Source organism: Spea bombifrons, chromosome 2 (assembly GCF_027358695.1).
Source record: "Spea bombifrons isolate aSpeBom1 chromosome 2, aSpeBom1.2.pri, whole genome shotgun sequence".
Lineage (NCBI taxonomy): Eukaryota > Metazoa > Chordata > Amphibia > Anura > Pelobatidae > Spea > Spea bombifrons.
In genome coordinates this window covers 98,402,045-98,420,052 of record NC_071088.1, presented here as the reverse complement: position 1 = coordinate 98,420,052, position 18,008 = coordinate 98,402,045, and the positions used below count along the sequence as shown (strand labels likewise).

At 38.2% G+C, this 18,008-nt stretch overlaps 1 protein-coding gene across 3 annotated transcripts in view; it reads left to right on the top strand.

Annotated features, from left to right (window-relative positions):
* The window catches only part of FARP1 (FERM, ARH/RhoGEF and pleckstrin domain protein 1), an 84,957-nt gene that overhangs the window by 36,373 nt on the left and 30,576 nt on the right, over window positions 1-18,008 (top strand). For all 3 annotated transcript variants that reach the window (XM_053455349.1, XM_053455350.1, XM_053455348.1), the window contains exons 3-4: window positions 17,017-17,121; window positions 17,962-18,004. In XM_053455349.1, the coding sequence (XP_053311324.1) occupies window positions 17,017-17,121; window positions 17,962-18,004 (148 nt within the window). The remainder of the gene's footprint in view (window positions 1-17,016; window positions 17,122-17,961; window positions 18,005-18,008) is intronic.

Sequence of the window (18,008 nt, the reverse complement as noted above, 5' to 3'; positions counted from 1 at the left end):
ATGCCACAAAAAGGATAACAATGTTTGTCTCCAGAATGTCAGTCAAATTATAGCTTGTTGATCCAGCGAGGAATCAGTCATGTCCTTTATAATAATGCTTTTACTGAAAGATCAAGCTAACGCGCTTTAAAGCATTCCACAATGTGATGAATTTGAATTTCACTTCTTTATTGTCCTCACTATAAATAATCCTTTCACTGATTTTGGGGAAATTGCCTTTCTTCCAAGTCTGAATGTATTTGCTCGATTATAAGATAAACCCCCAACATTTGAATATTAATTTAGGAAAAAAAAGAAAAAGCCTGAATATAAGACTACCCTATAGGGGAAAAAAAGTTGTACTAGTAAATATTCACATGTAAATAATTTTTTCATATTTAATAAACACGATGATTGAGAAAAATGCATTTGTTTTTATTTCCTTTTATTTGCAAACATTACACCCCAGTAATGCACATCTGCTCCTCAGATATGCCTAAAAGCCCTTTATATGCCACTCTGCCCACCACAAATACCTTATACCTTAGATTATGAACAAATTTAACTTCCTTCATAACCATGGTGTGCCATTCCCCCATGAAATGTGTAGCCTACCTGATTTTTATTTTAAATGTTTGGGGTTTTTTTAGAGTTTAACTTAGGACAAGAAGTATTTAATAATACTACCCCTGACAACTACTAAATATATTTGAAAGCAATTAAATTCATTTTATATCGTATGCTTGCTCGGCCAAATATTTGTAATTCATAACCAAGATGCTCCAAGGATCGGGATTTATTTAAGGCCATTTCCTAATAGAAATCTCTTGTTACATGCACCATGGTTGGGTTGGTTTGCTTTTTGCAGTGCAGATTTTTCCAGTTCCCTCCTTTAAATTTGGCATGCCGTCAGCATACGCAGCTGCATGATGGCAGGTGCCGGAGTCAGCAGTGTCCCTTAATGACATCATCTGCGGAACCCCTCCAGCTTCTCTGCCGATCTGTGCGGGACTTTGGTCACGAATGACCACGCCGGTAAACAGTACATTGAAACATATTACTCTTACCATACCCTACTACGTTGTAGGAACCAAGTTTCGGATGAGCAGCTGGTTAATGTATGTTTTTACGATCCATATTAAAGAGTGGATAAGAACTAGCGCTAACTGGCAGTGTTTCTCTGAGCCCAGGCTTCCATAGTCGGGGCAAGTCTCAGATTCCCATGGCTTAGTTGTTACGCTGCACACGTCCATCCTGAGTTTGTACAAGGACTAATTATGTGATTGCAGGAAAGGCACCGTGGTTTTACTAAACGCCTATTTTACAAAAAAAGGGTTTTGTTTATTCTTTGTTGGAACACAGTTGAGATCTATTTAGGCTTCATGCTTTTAGATACCTATGATGTGGAACATGGCACATACTTGGACTCATCATGCATTGTAGTTAAATAGATAGCCGAGCGTTTAAAAAAACATTTTATTTAGTTTTTACCAGTCAAAAAACCAGTACCGTGCAAACATCTCCAAGATTGCACATTTCCTGCAAAGGCACTTTAGGGGCTCAAAGAGGGAGCTATGTGTTTGGGTCCAGCTTCAGAGCTATTCCCATACCTCGCATGTGAAATGTGATACCTTTTACAACGTAGGAAACCTGTACTTGTTTTAAAACCTCTGTTGCTTGCTTTACGGAGCCTGAAATTCTTTCCTTAAAGGGACACTCCAGCCATCATATGCACTTTAATGCATATAATAGTTGCTTGGTCCCTTTAAGTGTTTGTGGTCCATTTTGCAAATGCATGAATCCCCCAAATGTATTTGCCTCTTTAATCTTCCCCCGGCTAAATACCCCGCAGGAGATGGATTCGACTGAATGCATCTTGCGGCACATGATGTACTGCCCTCCAGTCATCTCCGGCACTGGCTCTGCTGAACACTGTTTGCAGGGGTCTTTTTAGACCCCCAGTGCGCATGTGTAAAGCCTTCCTATTGATTTCAAGGCAATTAGTAGCAAGAAACGTCAGATCGTGGAAAGAGATTGTAGTATTACGGCATGGCTGCAACTTCCCTGTCAGGTGCTTTTATGTTTTGTTTTTTTGTTTTGGAAGAATGCATATTAAAGTGCACGTAGAGTACTTCAGTATTAATTCAGTAGGGTTGTCAGGGACATTAGACTACCCATATAAAGCTGTGGATATTACCAGTGGTGTATCTTATGACTTTCTACTGGTATTCTGCCATTTTTCTAGGTTTTGAGATAAAACCAAGTCTAAAGTTCTAGGTTGACATTAAGCTGTTGTAGTACAGTAAAGCCAATGCACAGTCAGATTTTTGCAGTCCATCCAATGTAACCGTGTGAATTAATAAACAATGTGGAATTTTCAATGTGGAGTGAGTGTTTCGAGAACATCAGGGCCTGTGGCTCTCTAATGGCTTGTGCTTTGTGTCGTCCTGATGCTACTGTTTCAACGTTGCCATGTGTGCCCCATCTATTTTAAAGGGATAGGGGTTGGGAATGTGACCTTGAACTTGGACCTGTACAATTCCCAAAGTAATGAACTGTGATAGGTTTCATATGGAACAGCAAAGACCCAGGTTTTGGTTTGGTAGGATTCTCTGTGTTTAAGCAAATTGCATTAGTCATTTACACATCATTAAAATAGTAGTGGCAGAAATTGACCTAGATCACTCTGTATTCATTTACTCTGCTATAAATACTGACCCAGTTTGCAGTGTGTGATCCAAATAAGAAATAACTTTATAACCTCAAAAAAAAAAAAGAATTGAAATGAATATAAATATATATATCGTCATTTGCTCGTTGTCACTCCTCCTGAGCCCCATTAACAGCAGTGTACAGTGTAGTCTACTTTCTGTGTTGCCCACCAGGCACATTAAGGGGGATGTAGTGCGCCATGCCAAAGGCCAATATACTTCAGTTCAGGTTCTGATTGCACAGGAGCGTATTTACTCGTTTCAGCCGCCCCATCCTCGCCACCATCTGTCTTCTGAGCTCAGCCTCTTAATAACGCATGGTGCGGTTTGGAAATACACTATGTAGGCTGTGCCGAGCCGGCACAATTCTCCATAGTGTTAATGGTCAGGTTGGTAAGATCAGTTACATGGAGCCTGATTTCCCGCCGTAGGCTCCCTGTTATGCCGCAGAGGGGGCTGAATTCATCACTGGTTTATCCACATTGCATCCTAAAAGAAATACAGCGTAGTAAATGGGATGTATGTGAATAATGGTGGGTTATTTTTGGATATGAATAGCATGGGCAAGAATAGATGAGTCCACGTTAATTGTACAGTAATAAACATTTCCCCAGCACAATTTTTGTTCAGCATTTCTTTCATGTATTAAACTGTATATATTTTTTTGCAGTTCTGCAACTGCAGAATATTTTTTAAACCTCAAATTAAAGATGCTAAACAGTCTTATAATTCAGCATTAACGTTTAGTTTTCCAGCTTGTACAAGAATAGTAATTTACGCTGTCAACTCAAATTAAAGCCTTAAATATACAAAATGGTTATATAATTGATTGTATAATTAACATTTCCGCTAAATAGTAATTTGCTGTGCTTGGAAGGATAGAACTATGCAGTGTTTTCTGGCTGACCTATATAGTGTAGACCATGTTTACATCCTTTCCAATTAGCTGTAGAATATGTTTATATAATTGGAAGTAAAGCTATTATAATCTACTTTTTAAGTGATAAAACCTAATAGTTTACACTAAAAGGGCTATTCCATTTTTTTAAAATGATTCTTAATAGACAGTAACATATAGGTACCAAACATAATTTATTGACAAATTAAAACCCCCAAGTGTCAGGCTTGTTGCCTTCCAAATGGTTTCTCTTCCATGCCTTCACCATGCCAGCCACTGCAAGAATACATTTTTTCTTCTTTTCTTAGAATAATTCACTTTTTTGCTGCCGTGCTCAGCTGTGAGATGGGTGGATTTACCATAGTGAAGGTTAAGTAGTTTAGTATAATCCAGTCTAAACTAATAGATGCTCTAGCCTTGGACCCGGCATCTGGAGCTGTCGCTATTTATTATTACAAGGATTAAAAGGTGGAGGGGGTGGACATGTTCATCATTGGCCTTCTGGAAGACTGGAGTTACTTAAGGCAGATAACATGATAAGATCAGCTGTTTGTGGCGTCTGCCTTTTTCAGGCTGTAAAGTCGCAGCATTTAATCTTTTGCCGGCTCTGTGTCCACGCTCTGTGCTTTGCAGGGTATCACAATGAACTCTTCCCATGTAATAATAATGTTATACTTAAGACGCTAACAGCTATTCTTTAAGACTTACTTAAAGAGCAAATGTGATGTAATCACCATGGAAACCGGTGGAAAGCTCCGGCTGATCGCTTGGCAGGATCAGAATTGCCCTCAACGCTAGTGCTTTATATGTTTTAATATTAGCTTGTTTTTCCTCTACAGGAGTGGAGTGTTTTAATGGACAATTTCTGTACCGAGTCCTGTGATTTAGAAGCTACTGGAATGTACAGGAAGTCAAGAGCAAAAGTATCATGATTTACCCCAAGCTGCTTAAAAAAAATCAATAGAGCTATTTAGAAATGCATGTTCCAGCCAAGTGACACAGTCCTTTTTTTAGTTTCTCAGTTATCGTATACAGGAACGTGTTACGCGATCTCTGGTCCGGAATTTAATGTCCGCGATGACTATGTTAGTGTCAGTGAATCTGAGATCACACGGCCCCTGGCAGGGCAGCCACCGACTCATCGGATAGCAAGCAGACCCGTCATGGGATCGCTGGCATCTTCTAATGGGCAGTAATCACTTTTATGCATCACAAGAGTGCAGTCAGTATGCTTTAGGTGTAAAGCATTAAATTAGAGTGCATGTAATGTACAATGATGATCACAACAGGTACGCTGCTAATAATGTGGCAATGCTTAGGGTTGGCCAGCGCTACACTACTGTGCTTAACAAGCTTATGGGCCATCAAACCAGCAATGGATGCTGCTGGGTAGCTCCTCAGGGTTACTACACACAAAAGCTACAGAGAAGAGCTTTATTATTTAGTGTAAGCAAGCAGACATGTTTATACAAAAGTTTAAATGATTGTCCATTTAACCGATTTTCCTTTCACCTTGGTTATAAGGGTTTCCCTACCAAAATGATACCTGAAGTAATGCTGCTTGTAATTTCATTTTATGCGTGTATCATCATTTCATTTTTGGAGATTATGTTTTTAATCATATCAGTGTTAAACTAGAAGAGACTGAGATGAGCTATTAAAAGGTTAAATTTCACAGGTTGTTATAGGCACTGGGATGAGTATGTGTGGAGCAGGGCATGTTTATGTAGACATTAGAAAACAGTCCTTTTCTCGCCTTCTTTTGCTATCTTACTCAAAATATGACATCCCTATATAAAGCATATTGACATTTTGTAAGTCACTTTAGCTATTCTGTTCTAAATGTGTATACATTATGCTTTTTGCAGCGAAATTATCCAGGGACTTTATAATGCCTAAGGAACTGAGTGAGTTGACTTACAGCTCTCCTGGAAACTCTCCTGTTCCCACTTTAATAAATAAAACCTCCTCTATTGGATCTCTCTCTCATCTCTATTTCTCAGTCCTTGCATTTAAAGAGTTAAATGTGAAATTATGTAGCATTTTTGAGCAGTATTTAATTATCATTTTATTTTTGATAAATGTAACTACTTCCTGTATATCTTGGTACTTATCAGTGATTTTAGCCTTTCATCGCTACTAAAGATTAATTGAATTATTACAGGCTGTATTTATTGAGTTACTTTTGTAGCAAGAGGTGTAGTACTCCATCGTTACATGTTGGTATATGAGGTTTTGTTTTTTTGTTTTTTTAATATGTGCATATTATTGTATCTGGGATTATAGGAGAAGTAGAACATAATCTATCAGAAAGTTAGATTGTACCTGAGCTCTGTAGAGATAGGGCTGGCAAGCAGGGCCCTGATGGACAGCTGTTCGGGTATCCATTAATATATTATGGAATGTAGGAGTAAAACAGACTCCTGTTAAAGGGGAAGGCTCATAGAGTATAATTTTCTCCTTGAGCATAAAATACTGTTCTAGAACACATTCAAACACCAGAGTACAAAAAAAACCTAGAACCGTTTTATAAAAGAAACCATAAATACAATAAACATGGTGGGAGTTCCTCTACCCTTCCACGTTTCCCAGTACTTTGTATCGGCAGATAGACAATAGAATTTGATCAGAGAATACAGCTATGCATTATTCCAGTCCTATTGTTTCTGAGACTCTGTGCTTTGAATATGAAGATGGCTTTGATTAACAATGCCAGCTTTCTCCTCTTTGTTGTTGACGTAAACCCCTCTATTGAATTAATTTGGCTATTAGGTACATTAATTACGGATCAGTCTTGTATACGTTAATGACTTGTGAGTTTTAGATTACCTGTCATATAATCCCAAACCTTGTTCTGTATACAACGCTGCCGTTCTCCAAAATCGTGACGATTTGGTGCTTGTGAAATGGTTTTATGCGTTTCCGCAGCCCCCGTTCTCTGCATTCATTCAGGCTCACATGGTGATAATTACTACTTCAGCTCTGAATAATGACGATTCTTTGTATAATTGATTAGTGTAATAGATTACTATTCATATTGAAAGGGAAATGATGCAGAAAGTGTGATTTAGGTTTCTAATTGCATCTTACATTCTGCATCTGTCCTGTTCTATACAATTGCAGAGAGAGAGAGAGAGAGGGAGAAAGCTGGGAGAAAGCTGGAAGTGGCGTGACAGAATGTGAACTGGGACCTTTGACCTTGTACTTAAAATCTATATGATTTTTACGTATGCAATACAACACCAAAAATATACATTCTTCAAAAATTCCATTTGCTACTGTGGGAAAAAAATGATTCCCGTACTACGCCAGAGGCTACTGTACAATACAGCAGGAAGTGAAAAGCGCAAAATCATTTCCCCAGCCTGTCCAAAAAATGCTAAATATTCTATTTCAAATGCAATGATCATCTTACCTTTCGAAGTCATGGAATGCATCGCACATCCCATCTACCTTTTTATTTAAACGTTCAGTTTCTCTTACACTGGAGTTTGCACATGTGCCACATTGTTAATCAACACAGCCATGTGTTAATGGTGTGTAATAGGAGATACTGGCGAGAAACCTTTCTGTGCCTCATTGCTCTACTGCAAACATACATCCTCCTGATTAAATCCGACTTAAATGTTTCACTAGCCTTTCAAATCTGCAACTCAAACAAAAAAGGGGAAGAACATGCTAAATAAATATTTGCTAGTATTCACCAGTCTTGTTAACACTTGAATGGGATTGGACTGTCTGTCTTCTTTTACATTCAACGTTGTTATTCTTTATCTACTTAAATGCCATAGCTAAAAAAAAAAAATCCTAGCCTGGACCCCAAGGTTCCCATTTTGTTGTTTTCTTACTGACAGGGTTATTTGTAACTTGTATGTTTGGGTGGCCAGATTTTGCCATGTTACGTATTACATTTACAGAACATCAGCAGATTTCGATTATAACAATGCCTTGGTTTCTGGTCTGCAAAGCGCACTGAAAAGGGGAAGTTTTAGTAATTTACAATGTTCTCTTCCAATGGGGAGATTCATAATAGCTGGGGTGTCAGTGTGTGTTGAGCATTGGTTGGGAACCATTGCAATAGGAAAAGGTGAAAATTAACAAAAACTTAATTTTGCATATTCTGAATATTAAAGACACATTAGGACATACTTGTACAGAAGGAGAAGAGAGCCATGCTTCATTGGGGATAGTTATAAAATATGTTATATTAAGACATTAAATCCAGCATTCCCCGGTTAAAAGTGTTTGTCCCTTGCTGGTACACACATACATCGCACTACACAGTTTTTAAAGGGCAGCGTGACCTCTTGAGGTATGGTTTTGGCTGGAGTAGCTATTGTACCAGTTTGGCAGGTTTTTTTTTTGTTTTTTTTTTATTTTTTAAGTGTCTCAATCAGCGGGGCGATGGAATATTTTTCCACATTCATAAATTGTTTTTAATCTCAAAGTTTATCTTAATGTTTATCTTAATGTTTAAGATAAAGATCCATGGCAAGATTACAAATATTGCCCCCCCCCCCCTGCTGGGAAGTGCTGTAAAACGAAAAACAAGAATTATAAACCAGAGCCAGCAGCTCAATGGCCCATGAATAAGGTGCTGTTTCGAAGATGTTCAGTACACACAAGCAGCAATCATGATACATAAGTGGATGTTATTTTCATGGATAATTTGCAGATGTTCAGAGCTTTATGCCTCAGGAAACTGATAATGCTCTAAAGAAGAATGCAAATGAAAACTCTAGAATGCATTCTTGCAAAGGAAGAATTGAGCACTTACCTGACACAGACACAGAAGAAGCAGCCCTGCTGCAGCAGCTGCCCCCTCTTCCGTGTGTGACTGCCAGCACTTTCCTCACATACCCTCTCATTCTCTTAGCTAGTGCCGGAGGTGAGTTTATTACACGCAGGAGGATGTGTGTGCGGCTGGACGGTTTAGCTGGCAAGTGGAGAAAGGAGCAAATGCATATGGAAAACTTCTGCAGAATACCCTCATGCATTTGCGAAACGTACAACATAAAAATGAAATTGGACGCCACAGCTATCGTATGTATTAAAGTACATCGGATGGCTGGAGCGTTCCTTTAATTGATGTTTGTCACAGAAGGCCCATATTCTATTGTGGCTCTTTTTAAAAGATTCTTAAAAGTAATACCTTGGAGATGTTCCTCCCTCCTATCCCGAAGGACCCCCAACAGTCCAGATGTCCCTTTATATATCTATTCATTAAAATATGATTATAGCAGACTTGCAGGTAACAAATACAAAATACTTAACAGCAGTTTTAAAATTTACATATTGCTTATTCGCGTAATATTTTGTTTGCGCAAATACAAGTCTAGAAGCAAGATGCGTTTTAGACTGTTTCCTTGGTATTACTTTGACATTTCTGTCAGTAACTTGTCCAACAAGATCTTACTTCTGTAAGGCACTTAGAGTTCTCTGAATGTTGATTTTATTTTTTGTGCAATTACAGGATTCCCAAAGGATTAGAAAAGAGCACCTCTTTTAAAAAGTTCCCAAATACGTTATGGGTATTTTGCGCCATAGAAGTAGTTTGACTGGAACACCAACACAGTGTGTGCTCTGACCAAAATCAGTGTGCTTCTGTTTGGATGGAGGACCGAATGAATGAATCCATTCTCCACTCTGAAATGCTGTTAATCTTGGCTGAAGAACTTTAGTACTCTTTCAGTAATAGAATGGTGTACCTCCATGACCCCCCCCCCTACTACTGGAAAAGCATAGTCAGGGCTCCACCTTGGTACATCAGGTGGTATCCTCAGACCAAACTAAGCCGTGATCTGATACTCCAATGTATGATTTCTCACACTTTTTCTACAAGCCTACGCAAAGCCTCCAGGACGTTCCTTAGATGGATGACCTCCATCAAGATTTAATTGTTAAAATTGACCTCCAGGTACCTATCCCAGACTTTTTCTTTACACACATATATTACCTTTGCTGAGTGGATCAAAGACATGCTTATGAAGCAGCAAGGGCAAATATAGCAGACCATGACTACTATATAACTACCTCTGGGCATTCTAATGACAGTTTTGGCAAGATCTTTTTCATTCCTCAAACGGAGTACATATACACATTAGCATACATGAGTAGGCCAAGTACATTACCCTGGAGGATGGGTGCCTTTTTTGCTTATATATATATATATATTTTCTCTTGTTTCTTTACTTTCAGCTGCTTCTACACCATAGTTCACATAGCAGTTATGGTTTTTGTTTTTCCCTGTTTGACTTATATATAGTTATTATCCAACAACACTACAATCAAAACCCTGGCTTTTAGCTGCCTGCTAAAAGCTCTCTATGACTGGTTACAACATCTTGGGGATGGGGATAGGGGTGGATGTAGGGCATCTGGAGGTTCTTAATTGGTATTGAATTCATCAGGGTCAGGTGTGCCCTGTGACACAGTTTAGTTGCCAAGTCCACACATATCGTCATGAGGCAGAAGTAATTTATAGTCCAAGACATGGTCAATCAAATTGACAAAGTTGTGGCCTAAGATCAGCAGACATACAATATGGTCACATAAAGTATTGCAAGTGAAAAAACAACAACTCATTACTTGGTTGACCCATCTCCCTCTCTGATTTACATATATCCTAGACATATATTTCCCAAATCCTAGACATAACATGAGCTTTTATCCCAAAAAAGATCTAATTAGAATGGGATGGGATTTGACACACATTTTCTTCAATGTGTCATCTAGTAAGAAAAACCTTGCCATTGTCATATTCTTACATAATTTTAGTTTTTCATTTATCTTAAAACAATTTATCCTACACACTTTGCAGGGATCAAAGGCAGTATATATTAATATGCCTTAAGGGTGATGATGAGAGCTTGGATCTTTGGTTACAACTACAGAGCTCCAATTGTTCCCTGATAATAAAAAAAAAAAGAAAAAAGCTTTTGAAGATTTAAAACGGCTTGAAGATATCTCTTCATTTGTTCATTTAAAAAGGAAATTGAGATGCAAAATTATTACTCAAAGGGATGAAGAAATGAAAATGAAGCAAAGTTACTATTTTATCTATTTTTTTAGAAAAAGAAGGAATAATATTTATATGAATCTCAATACTCTGCTGTAACAACGCATCTTTTTATGTCTTCTAATGCACCAAAATGCAGCAAATCAACATGTCAAATGTGCTGGAATCATTATAGTACCACCAAATTCTGTTGGAATTTTGGAAAGTTGAAGATGGCTTTCTCCTCAAAAACCATAAGTTGTATTCAGCACTAAAAAGAAAGCTCTGAAAGATTCTTGGTAAAAAGGAAATATGGAAGAGGAGTCATGCTATTCTTTATCCAATTATTTCCTCGAGTTCTTGTGGGAATGAGACCGCTTGTTCATTTTATCTACTGGTCTGTGAAAACCTGCTTACATTATTATATCCATGCTGGTGTCCTGTTAAAACACTAATATACAAAACAAAGAGAATTCAGAGCATGCTCATTGAATACCATTAAACCATCTATCTAAGGCATAAATATTGGGGATTCTGTTGCACTATATAGCCACATATTGCTTAGCCCGCCACTACGTCAAAGTACCCCAAGCCCTATCTAATTTTTCATGGCTATATTGCTTACCAAGGAGACAAATCAGTGGGACTGCACTGCGTTTTAACCCAAATGAGACTCCCAAGCAACTTAAAGCCTTCTCTGGACACCATTAATGAGCCACTTGTGTGGCCGGAGGGGCTGCTCAACCCTAAGGTTTGACCAGAACCTGCAAATATGCATAACACAATAAATATATAACTTAAAAAGGCATAAACATTCAGATTTCTGGGTTGCTATTAGAATAACAATGACCTATAAGTACGCAAAAAGCAAGAATTACCCAGCGCATACTGTTCTTCCACACCTAACGTGTTTATGGACCTTGATTTGTGCACAGGCGCAAAGTCATGCTGGAACAGGAAAGGGCCTTCCCTGAATTGTTCCCATTAAGTTGGAAGCATACGATTGTCTAAGATGTTTGTGACTGAAAATGACCCTTTGCTTTTGCTTCCAGAGGCAGTTTGCTGTTCTATAGTGAGTGATACTACAGAAGACAATTAATTTTTAAGCATTCTGAAGCCCTGTTCCGTGAGCGTGTAGGTAGTCTAAGCTGTTATTTCTATAGGCTTCCACTTTGCCATAATAGCGCGTATGGTGGACCAGGGCAGACATTTAACGAACTGACTTGTGGCAAGTAGTAAATACATAAATTGAGCAGATTATTATGTGTGATGTGCTGATTATTTGTGTTTGTGTTCTTTGTTCATGCTTAGTGGACATTGAATTGATCTCTAATTTATTATCCCAGCCCCTATAGTGCAATTATCCAGTTTTCACGTGTATTTATTTTGCTAGCCGTGCACATATCACATTGATCTCTTGAGAAAACAAAAACTGTTAAATATGTGAAAACATCCAGTTGCTATAGATATAACAATGATGTATGGCCCGGAGTTATTACTAGTCTGCGCTTTCAAATTCAGTGTTGCCCAGCCTGGGGCTGTTTCTCTTTCTAATTAGGGTCCGGTCAAAGAGCTGTGCACTGATCCTGAAATTCTTTCCCCCTAACCAAACATTAACCCTGTTCCTTACGTGTAAATGTTTGTGCCTTTTGTAGTCCGCGTGTTCGTAGCCCCTGTCATTATATCAGAGAGAGAATACGTGGAAGTGGCTATGAGCCACAGAGCAGCCACTTGGCATTCATAATCCTGTCACTATGGCATTTACACATTTTATTCCGTTCTTTTAATTCAACTCCAAGACTTCAAAATTGGGTTTATTAACTGGTCTGGTGGCAACCGTTGTATTCTAGCCATTGTCGAGCTAAAGCACGTTACTGTAGAGTTCAAATGGCTATTTTTATTGTATTATTATAATGGCAATGTAATAAATAAAGTTTTGAAAAGTGATAGTGACGTAGGTTTTTTTTTTTCCATTCTATAGGGGATACAATTATGCGTTTTGCAGTACATTTTTCTGTGTGTGAAAGCTTCCAGCGTGGAATACTTTGGAACAAATGACTGTGCTTTTGTTCAATGAGAACAGCCACAGGCAAACTGCAGAGAAAACAAAGCTGGTTTTATGATACTATTATATGGTTTCTCCAGAACCAGTGACCTCATGGAGTGAAAACATAATTTAAATGCTTTTAAGATCTGTTCTTGTTTCTCTTATTCTTCAGGGTCTTATTATATCCATTTGGGCTAAAACACATCAGAAAGAACTTGGGCTTCAAATGGCAAATTGCATGTTTTACTGCTAAACAGCATTAACTAGTATACAAAACCTTCCGAGTTCTGAGCGCCATATTATTATCTATTGATTTATATAGATCCACCATATTCTGCAGGGTTGGGCTAATTCCTTACAGAAGACACTATTGGGAGGTATAGTGTTACAACATTTCTCACAGAATCTATTATTTAACCTCTTTTGTTTCTTTGTGTATTTTTCCATGCTCTCCAGGTAGCATCAGTCCCAAAAATAAGTTTATCTTAGGGTTAGCGTACTAGCCCTGTTTCTGAGGACATGCATACTTTTTCATGTGTAAAGCTCTGCCCTGCAGTATGTGGCATGAATAAAGGGAATCAATCACTCAGTTGCACAGTGCTTTACACACGCAGGGATAAGCACGGGCTAAATACTAAATAGTTCCCCTAGTAGCTTGGAGCGTGAAGGTTGGATACTACAAACCTTCGCTTCAGTGCTACTTTAGTCGGTGGACGCGGTTTCAGTACTGAGCGCCGGGATATAACATCATGTCCCTCAGTATCAACAGCCGGCGCACAGCATGAGAGCGCAGTAGGACAGTGCGTTCCCTTCGTTTTGGCCAAGTTAGGAGATCAATGATATCCCCAACCGACCCTGCTCCTCCATATTTCAGTTCAGTCTACCCCTGGAGGGCACAGGCACGGTGACAGACTCCATGAATTGTGATGACGCCAGTGTCTGTATAAGGACACGTTGCCAACCCCTGTTAACATGTAACAAGAAGCCAATGCTTTTTGTGTCCGTGCTTACTTTGCATGTTTAATTGTTTGTTTCAGTTGGTGCTGTTGTCGGGGGCAGTGCAAACATACAATGGTTTGGCTCAATTTCCCATAAGGCAAGGTAGTCCTGTGGCTAATGGGCTACTTTATTAGAGTCAGAACCAGAGCTCTGCATAGTAGTGCAAATGCTTTCACATTTTTTTGCTGCACCCCATATGATCTGTGCCTTGCCTTTTTATAAACATGTTGTTCCAACCTATGCTAACCTTATAGCATTATTTACTTATTTCTTCTAAAATCATTGGGATGGTGCCACTTATCTATGCTCTTCATGGTGATAGGCATATCTACTCACGATTATTATTATGAATTGATTTGTATAGTGCCATCATATTCAACAGCACTATACCAGCTGAATAAAAAAAATACTATATCCATTTGGTGCTCAAGATATTTAGAGGAAGGCAGAGAAAGCACATCGCCTTCATTTGACAGGCGGTAGTGTAGAATGGAAATAAAATGTCTGCTCCCCTGCTTACTTTCCAGTAAGCTTGCATACAGTCTCTCCATATACATTGAAGCCCAGTTCGTATATGTGCAGTGCTCCTACCATAGGCATAAGTGGTGTTACTGAGATACCACAGAGTTCATCCATCGGCCTGTGATTTTTGGACATCGCACACAGGTTTTTAATGTACTTATTGTTCCTGCCAATGTTGGTGAAAAGAGACACTTGGTTCTCTGATTGGGTTGTGTTTATACATCAACCCAAATCTACCTGAAACAAGAAACTAATCGCTGTATTCTTCCACTTGCATTCAGTAGGTTAACATTGGGTTGCCTGTAGTCTCTAGCTGTTAGACTACAACGCCCATCAATGCTGTGTTATTAGACTATAATACCTACTCTTGCGCACAATCCAATTTACAAATCAAGATGTTGTCCGACAACAATCTGCATTATATTTCCCTTTGGCTGTTCAGAAAGAGGCTAGATTTGTGTCCTGAAGGGTGTAGGTTTTTTGTCGAGTGTTTTTGGAGCTTAGCGAACCATTAAAAGTTAAAAACCTGTTAGACCGGTTTTCTTTTGTATCAATTTCTACCTTCTTTACCGAGGGTACTTTTTCTGTTGAACATTTCTTAAAAAAAAAAATGAGACCAATGAGGCCATCAAGCAGTTCTAAAGAAGCTGTAAACACACAGCGGCCTATGCTGACGCTCAGGACTCCTGGGAGGTGTTTCCCTCCCTGTGGGACAAATTGGATGTTGGCTGGGATACAAGCAGATTGAATAGTTCCATTATTACCTGCTTTACAGGAAATTTAATATCAAGCATTTCTGTTCAGCCGCTGAAACGAGTGTTATGAATTCAATCCTCAATATAGTGCAATAAAAAAAAAAATCTAGTATGCTAAGTAAAGCAGAGCCTTACACCATTATACTTCCATCCACCACTTATTATTTTATATAAACAGATTGTCAACATATACACTGTTTGGGGGAAAAAACAATCATATACCAAGGTATGTGTAGAAATGTAATAATTAGTGAGCTTTTTGTCCAAAGTAGAACATTCTAGATAAATGTAGACCACTTCAAAAAATAAATACTTAGTTGCATGATACAGCTTCTCTTTACAGTTGCTCTAGGTATCAGCAGTGGTTTTCCTTTTCGCTGTTGTGATTTTTCCTTGTTCAAGAGAGGGTAAGATCCCAAATACTGCCCATAGCTCAGTCAGCGTAGCAAGTAACTTCAATTCACATTTTACAAAATTGGCAACTTCAATTTAGCCATTGTAACCAATGAAGACTGTAGACGGTGTTAAATGTCCATGTCACTTGCTCCACATTTATGACGTCATTCATATTCTGCACAAAGAAACACAGAATTTCCGCCTGTACTTTTTTAAAATCCCTTTATGTATTTTATTGGCTCTACCATATAGCCTGTCTCTCTTCTTTCCTCCAAAGCTATACATGTTGAGATCTCTTAGCCTTACAGCACAAAGCTGGGGTAAGATATACCCAATGTGAAATCTAAAAGAGCGTTTCCCAATAGCAAATGATCTTTAACGCTTTGTTCGTTTTCAGTGTGGTTTGCCAAGCGTTCGGTTATGGTGGTGGAATATTTTAGGTTGGACTTATTTAATGTAGCCAAGTCTAGAGGATTGTCAAAGCCCAGATCATTTAGTTGACTAAAAACATCTAAAATTGAGCCTGGAAATGTGGGTCTTTCATGTTGGTCAAAGTGCAACATTTTGGAAACTTGAAACATTTTGCCAATTTAAGTTGTATATTCCGCCTATCACTTAAAACAGTTTAACCTACAATTTGTCCCGTTCAAGATAGAAATATGTCCCCTCTCCAGATTTTTCCCCTTATTTTTAGAAGGAAATTGATGGTTTTATCTTTAACACATGAATATAGAGCCTGGAAATTACATGTTGGTTTAAATGTTAAATCCAGAATTTGAAAAGTGTTATGAACAACGTGAGTCATGTAAATAGAACAAAATGAAAGTCCGCCACGCACTAGGTTGATGTTAAAATCCGTACAAGTTCAACTGTTGTTCTTTGGGGGGAGTTGTAGTCCCCAAAATGTAGTGCGCTTTCCTGGCACTCATACAGATGGCAACTAAATTGGTTGGTGCTGTAGAGAAAGGAGATATAAGAAAGGAAAGAGAATTGACTTTAATTGCCCCCGACCCGGCATTTCCAAGGATATAAAGGTAAAACCAGGACCAGGGACCTACTTCTTTATTCAGTGACTGTCCAGGCACAGGTGGCAACCCTATGCTTGCATTAGATTGTAAGCTTGCGAGCCGCGCTCTCTCCACCTAATGTATCGGTCTGTCTTAGTCTGTCAATTCTCATCTTGTTATACCCCTTGAATATATGTGTTGTGTGAAGCGCTGCGTAAATTGTTTGCGCTATATAAATAAAAGATAATAATTAGATCCAACTTTTACCCTACCTTGATATCACCAAATCTATCATTATGGGGACCAGAGAAAACTGATCATTGTCTAAGTGTCCAATATCTTATGCACGTCTGTGGGTTCTATCATTTTTAGTGCTAATATTTTGATTAAAACAATTTTTATATTTCTGTCTATCTTTGTTGAACAATTGATACGACAGAGTAAATACAGGATCCTTGGTGTTTGTGTAGGTTAATCTTTTAATTATTTTTATTTTCTCATTCACCTGGCAGACTTCCTGGTTGTGTGTGTGTATGAACAGTGTATCCTTACTGTCAAACGTGAAAATCAACCTTTTGTTCTTTCTTGTCGTTGTGTCTCCTGAAATAAACACCATGTACTGGAAATGTGTTCTTTTTGCACTCTGTTTTCACATTTGGCTACATTTCAAATTAAATTGGCCATGTTCTTTTTTCTGTTTTTCAGATCCGAGCCCCTGGTAAAGCGCTCCTGGATGCTGTCTGCAATCATCTAAACTTGGTAGAAGGGGATTATTTTGGCCTTGAGTTCCTGGACCATAGGAAGATTATGGTATGCAAAATAACAATTACATATTAATACAATCCCTTGTATTAATATGCTAATTTGCATTTGCACTAAAATGACTGTACCCCCAGAATTCAAATGTCATTTCTGTTTATATGATTTGGCTTTAAAATTTGTGGGTTCTGTGTGTTAAAATGCATTTTATCCAGATTTAGCTAAGGATGTGTTAATCTAGACCCTTTTATACTGAACAATTGTATTAAAAACCCTGTATATTTTGCTTTTTTCTATATAATAAAATGAATGTATGTAATGTTTTTTTGCTTTAAGGATGCCAGAGGTACCGAGCTTTACCAAGACTTTTTGTTTATGTAACTCAGTGATAGATTGAAGGATTAGAAGAATGCTGTGTTTTCAAGGAAAAATGTGTTAACTCAACACACTTTCTGCTGTTTCTGTACACATTTTTGTGATTTTAAAACTCTCTTAAGAAAACAGACATATGGGGTGATTTCCTTCTCATAGAGGAACTGTCACTCACTTAGGAGGGCATTCAAAATAATCTATTTTATTGTACCATAAAATCTGGAAATATCATGCTGTTTTTGAAAAATAAACTTATCATTGTAGAGATGATCAGTTTGTAATGTCTAACTGTTTGGAGGGCCTGCTCAGAAGCGGCTTTGGAGACCACCACAACTTGCATGTGGTGCTTGTCATGACTGTTAGTTGAAGCAATGGAATTCTATAAATTAATTTGCAAGCTTGTTTCGTGCTTATCAAGAAGAGACCATAGTCAGTCCCCAGTCCTGATGGATCAGTGAAGACATCATTACTTTGGCATAATACTACAACTGCTTTTTGTTTGCTTGTTTTCTGTTCTAGGTTTGGCTGGATCTAATAAAACCCATTGTAAAGCAAATACGAAGTGA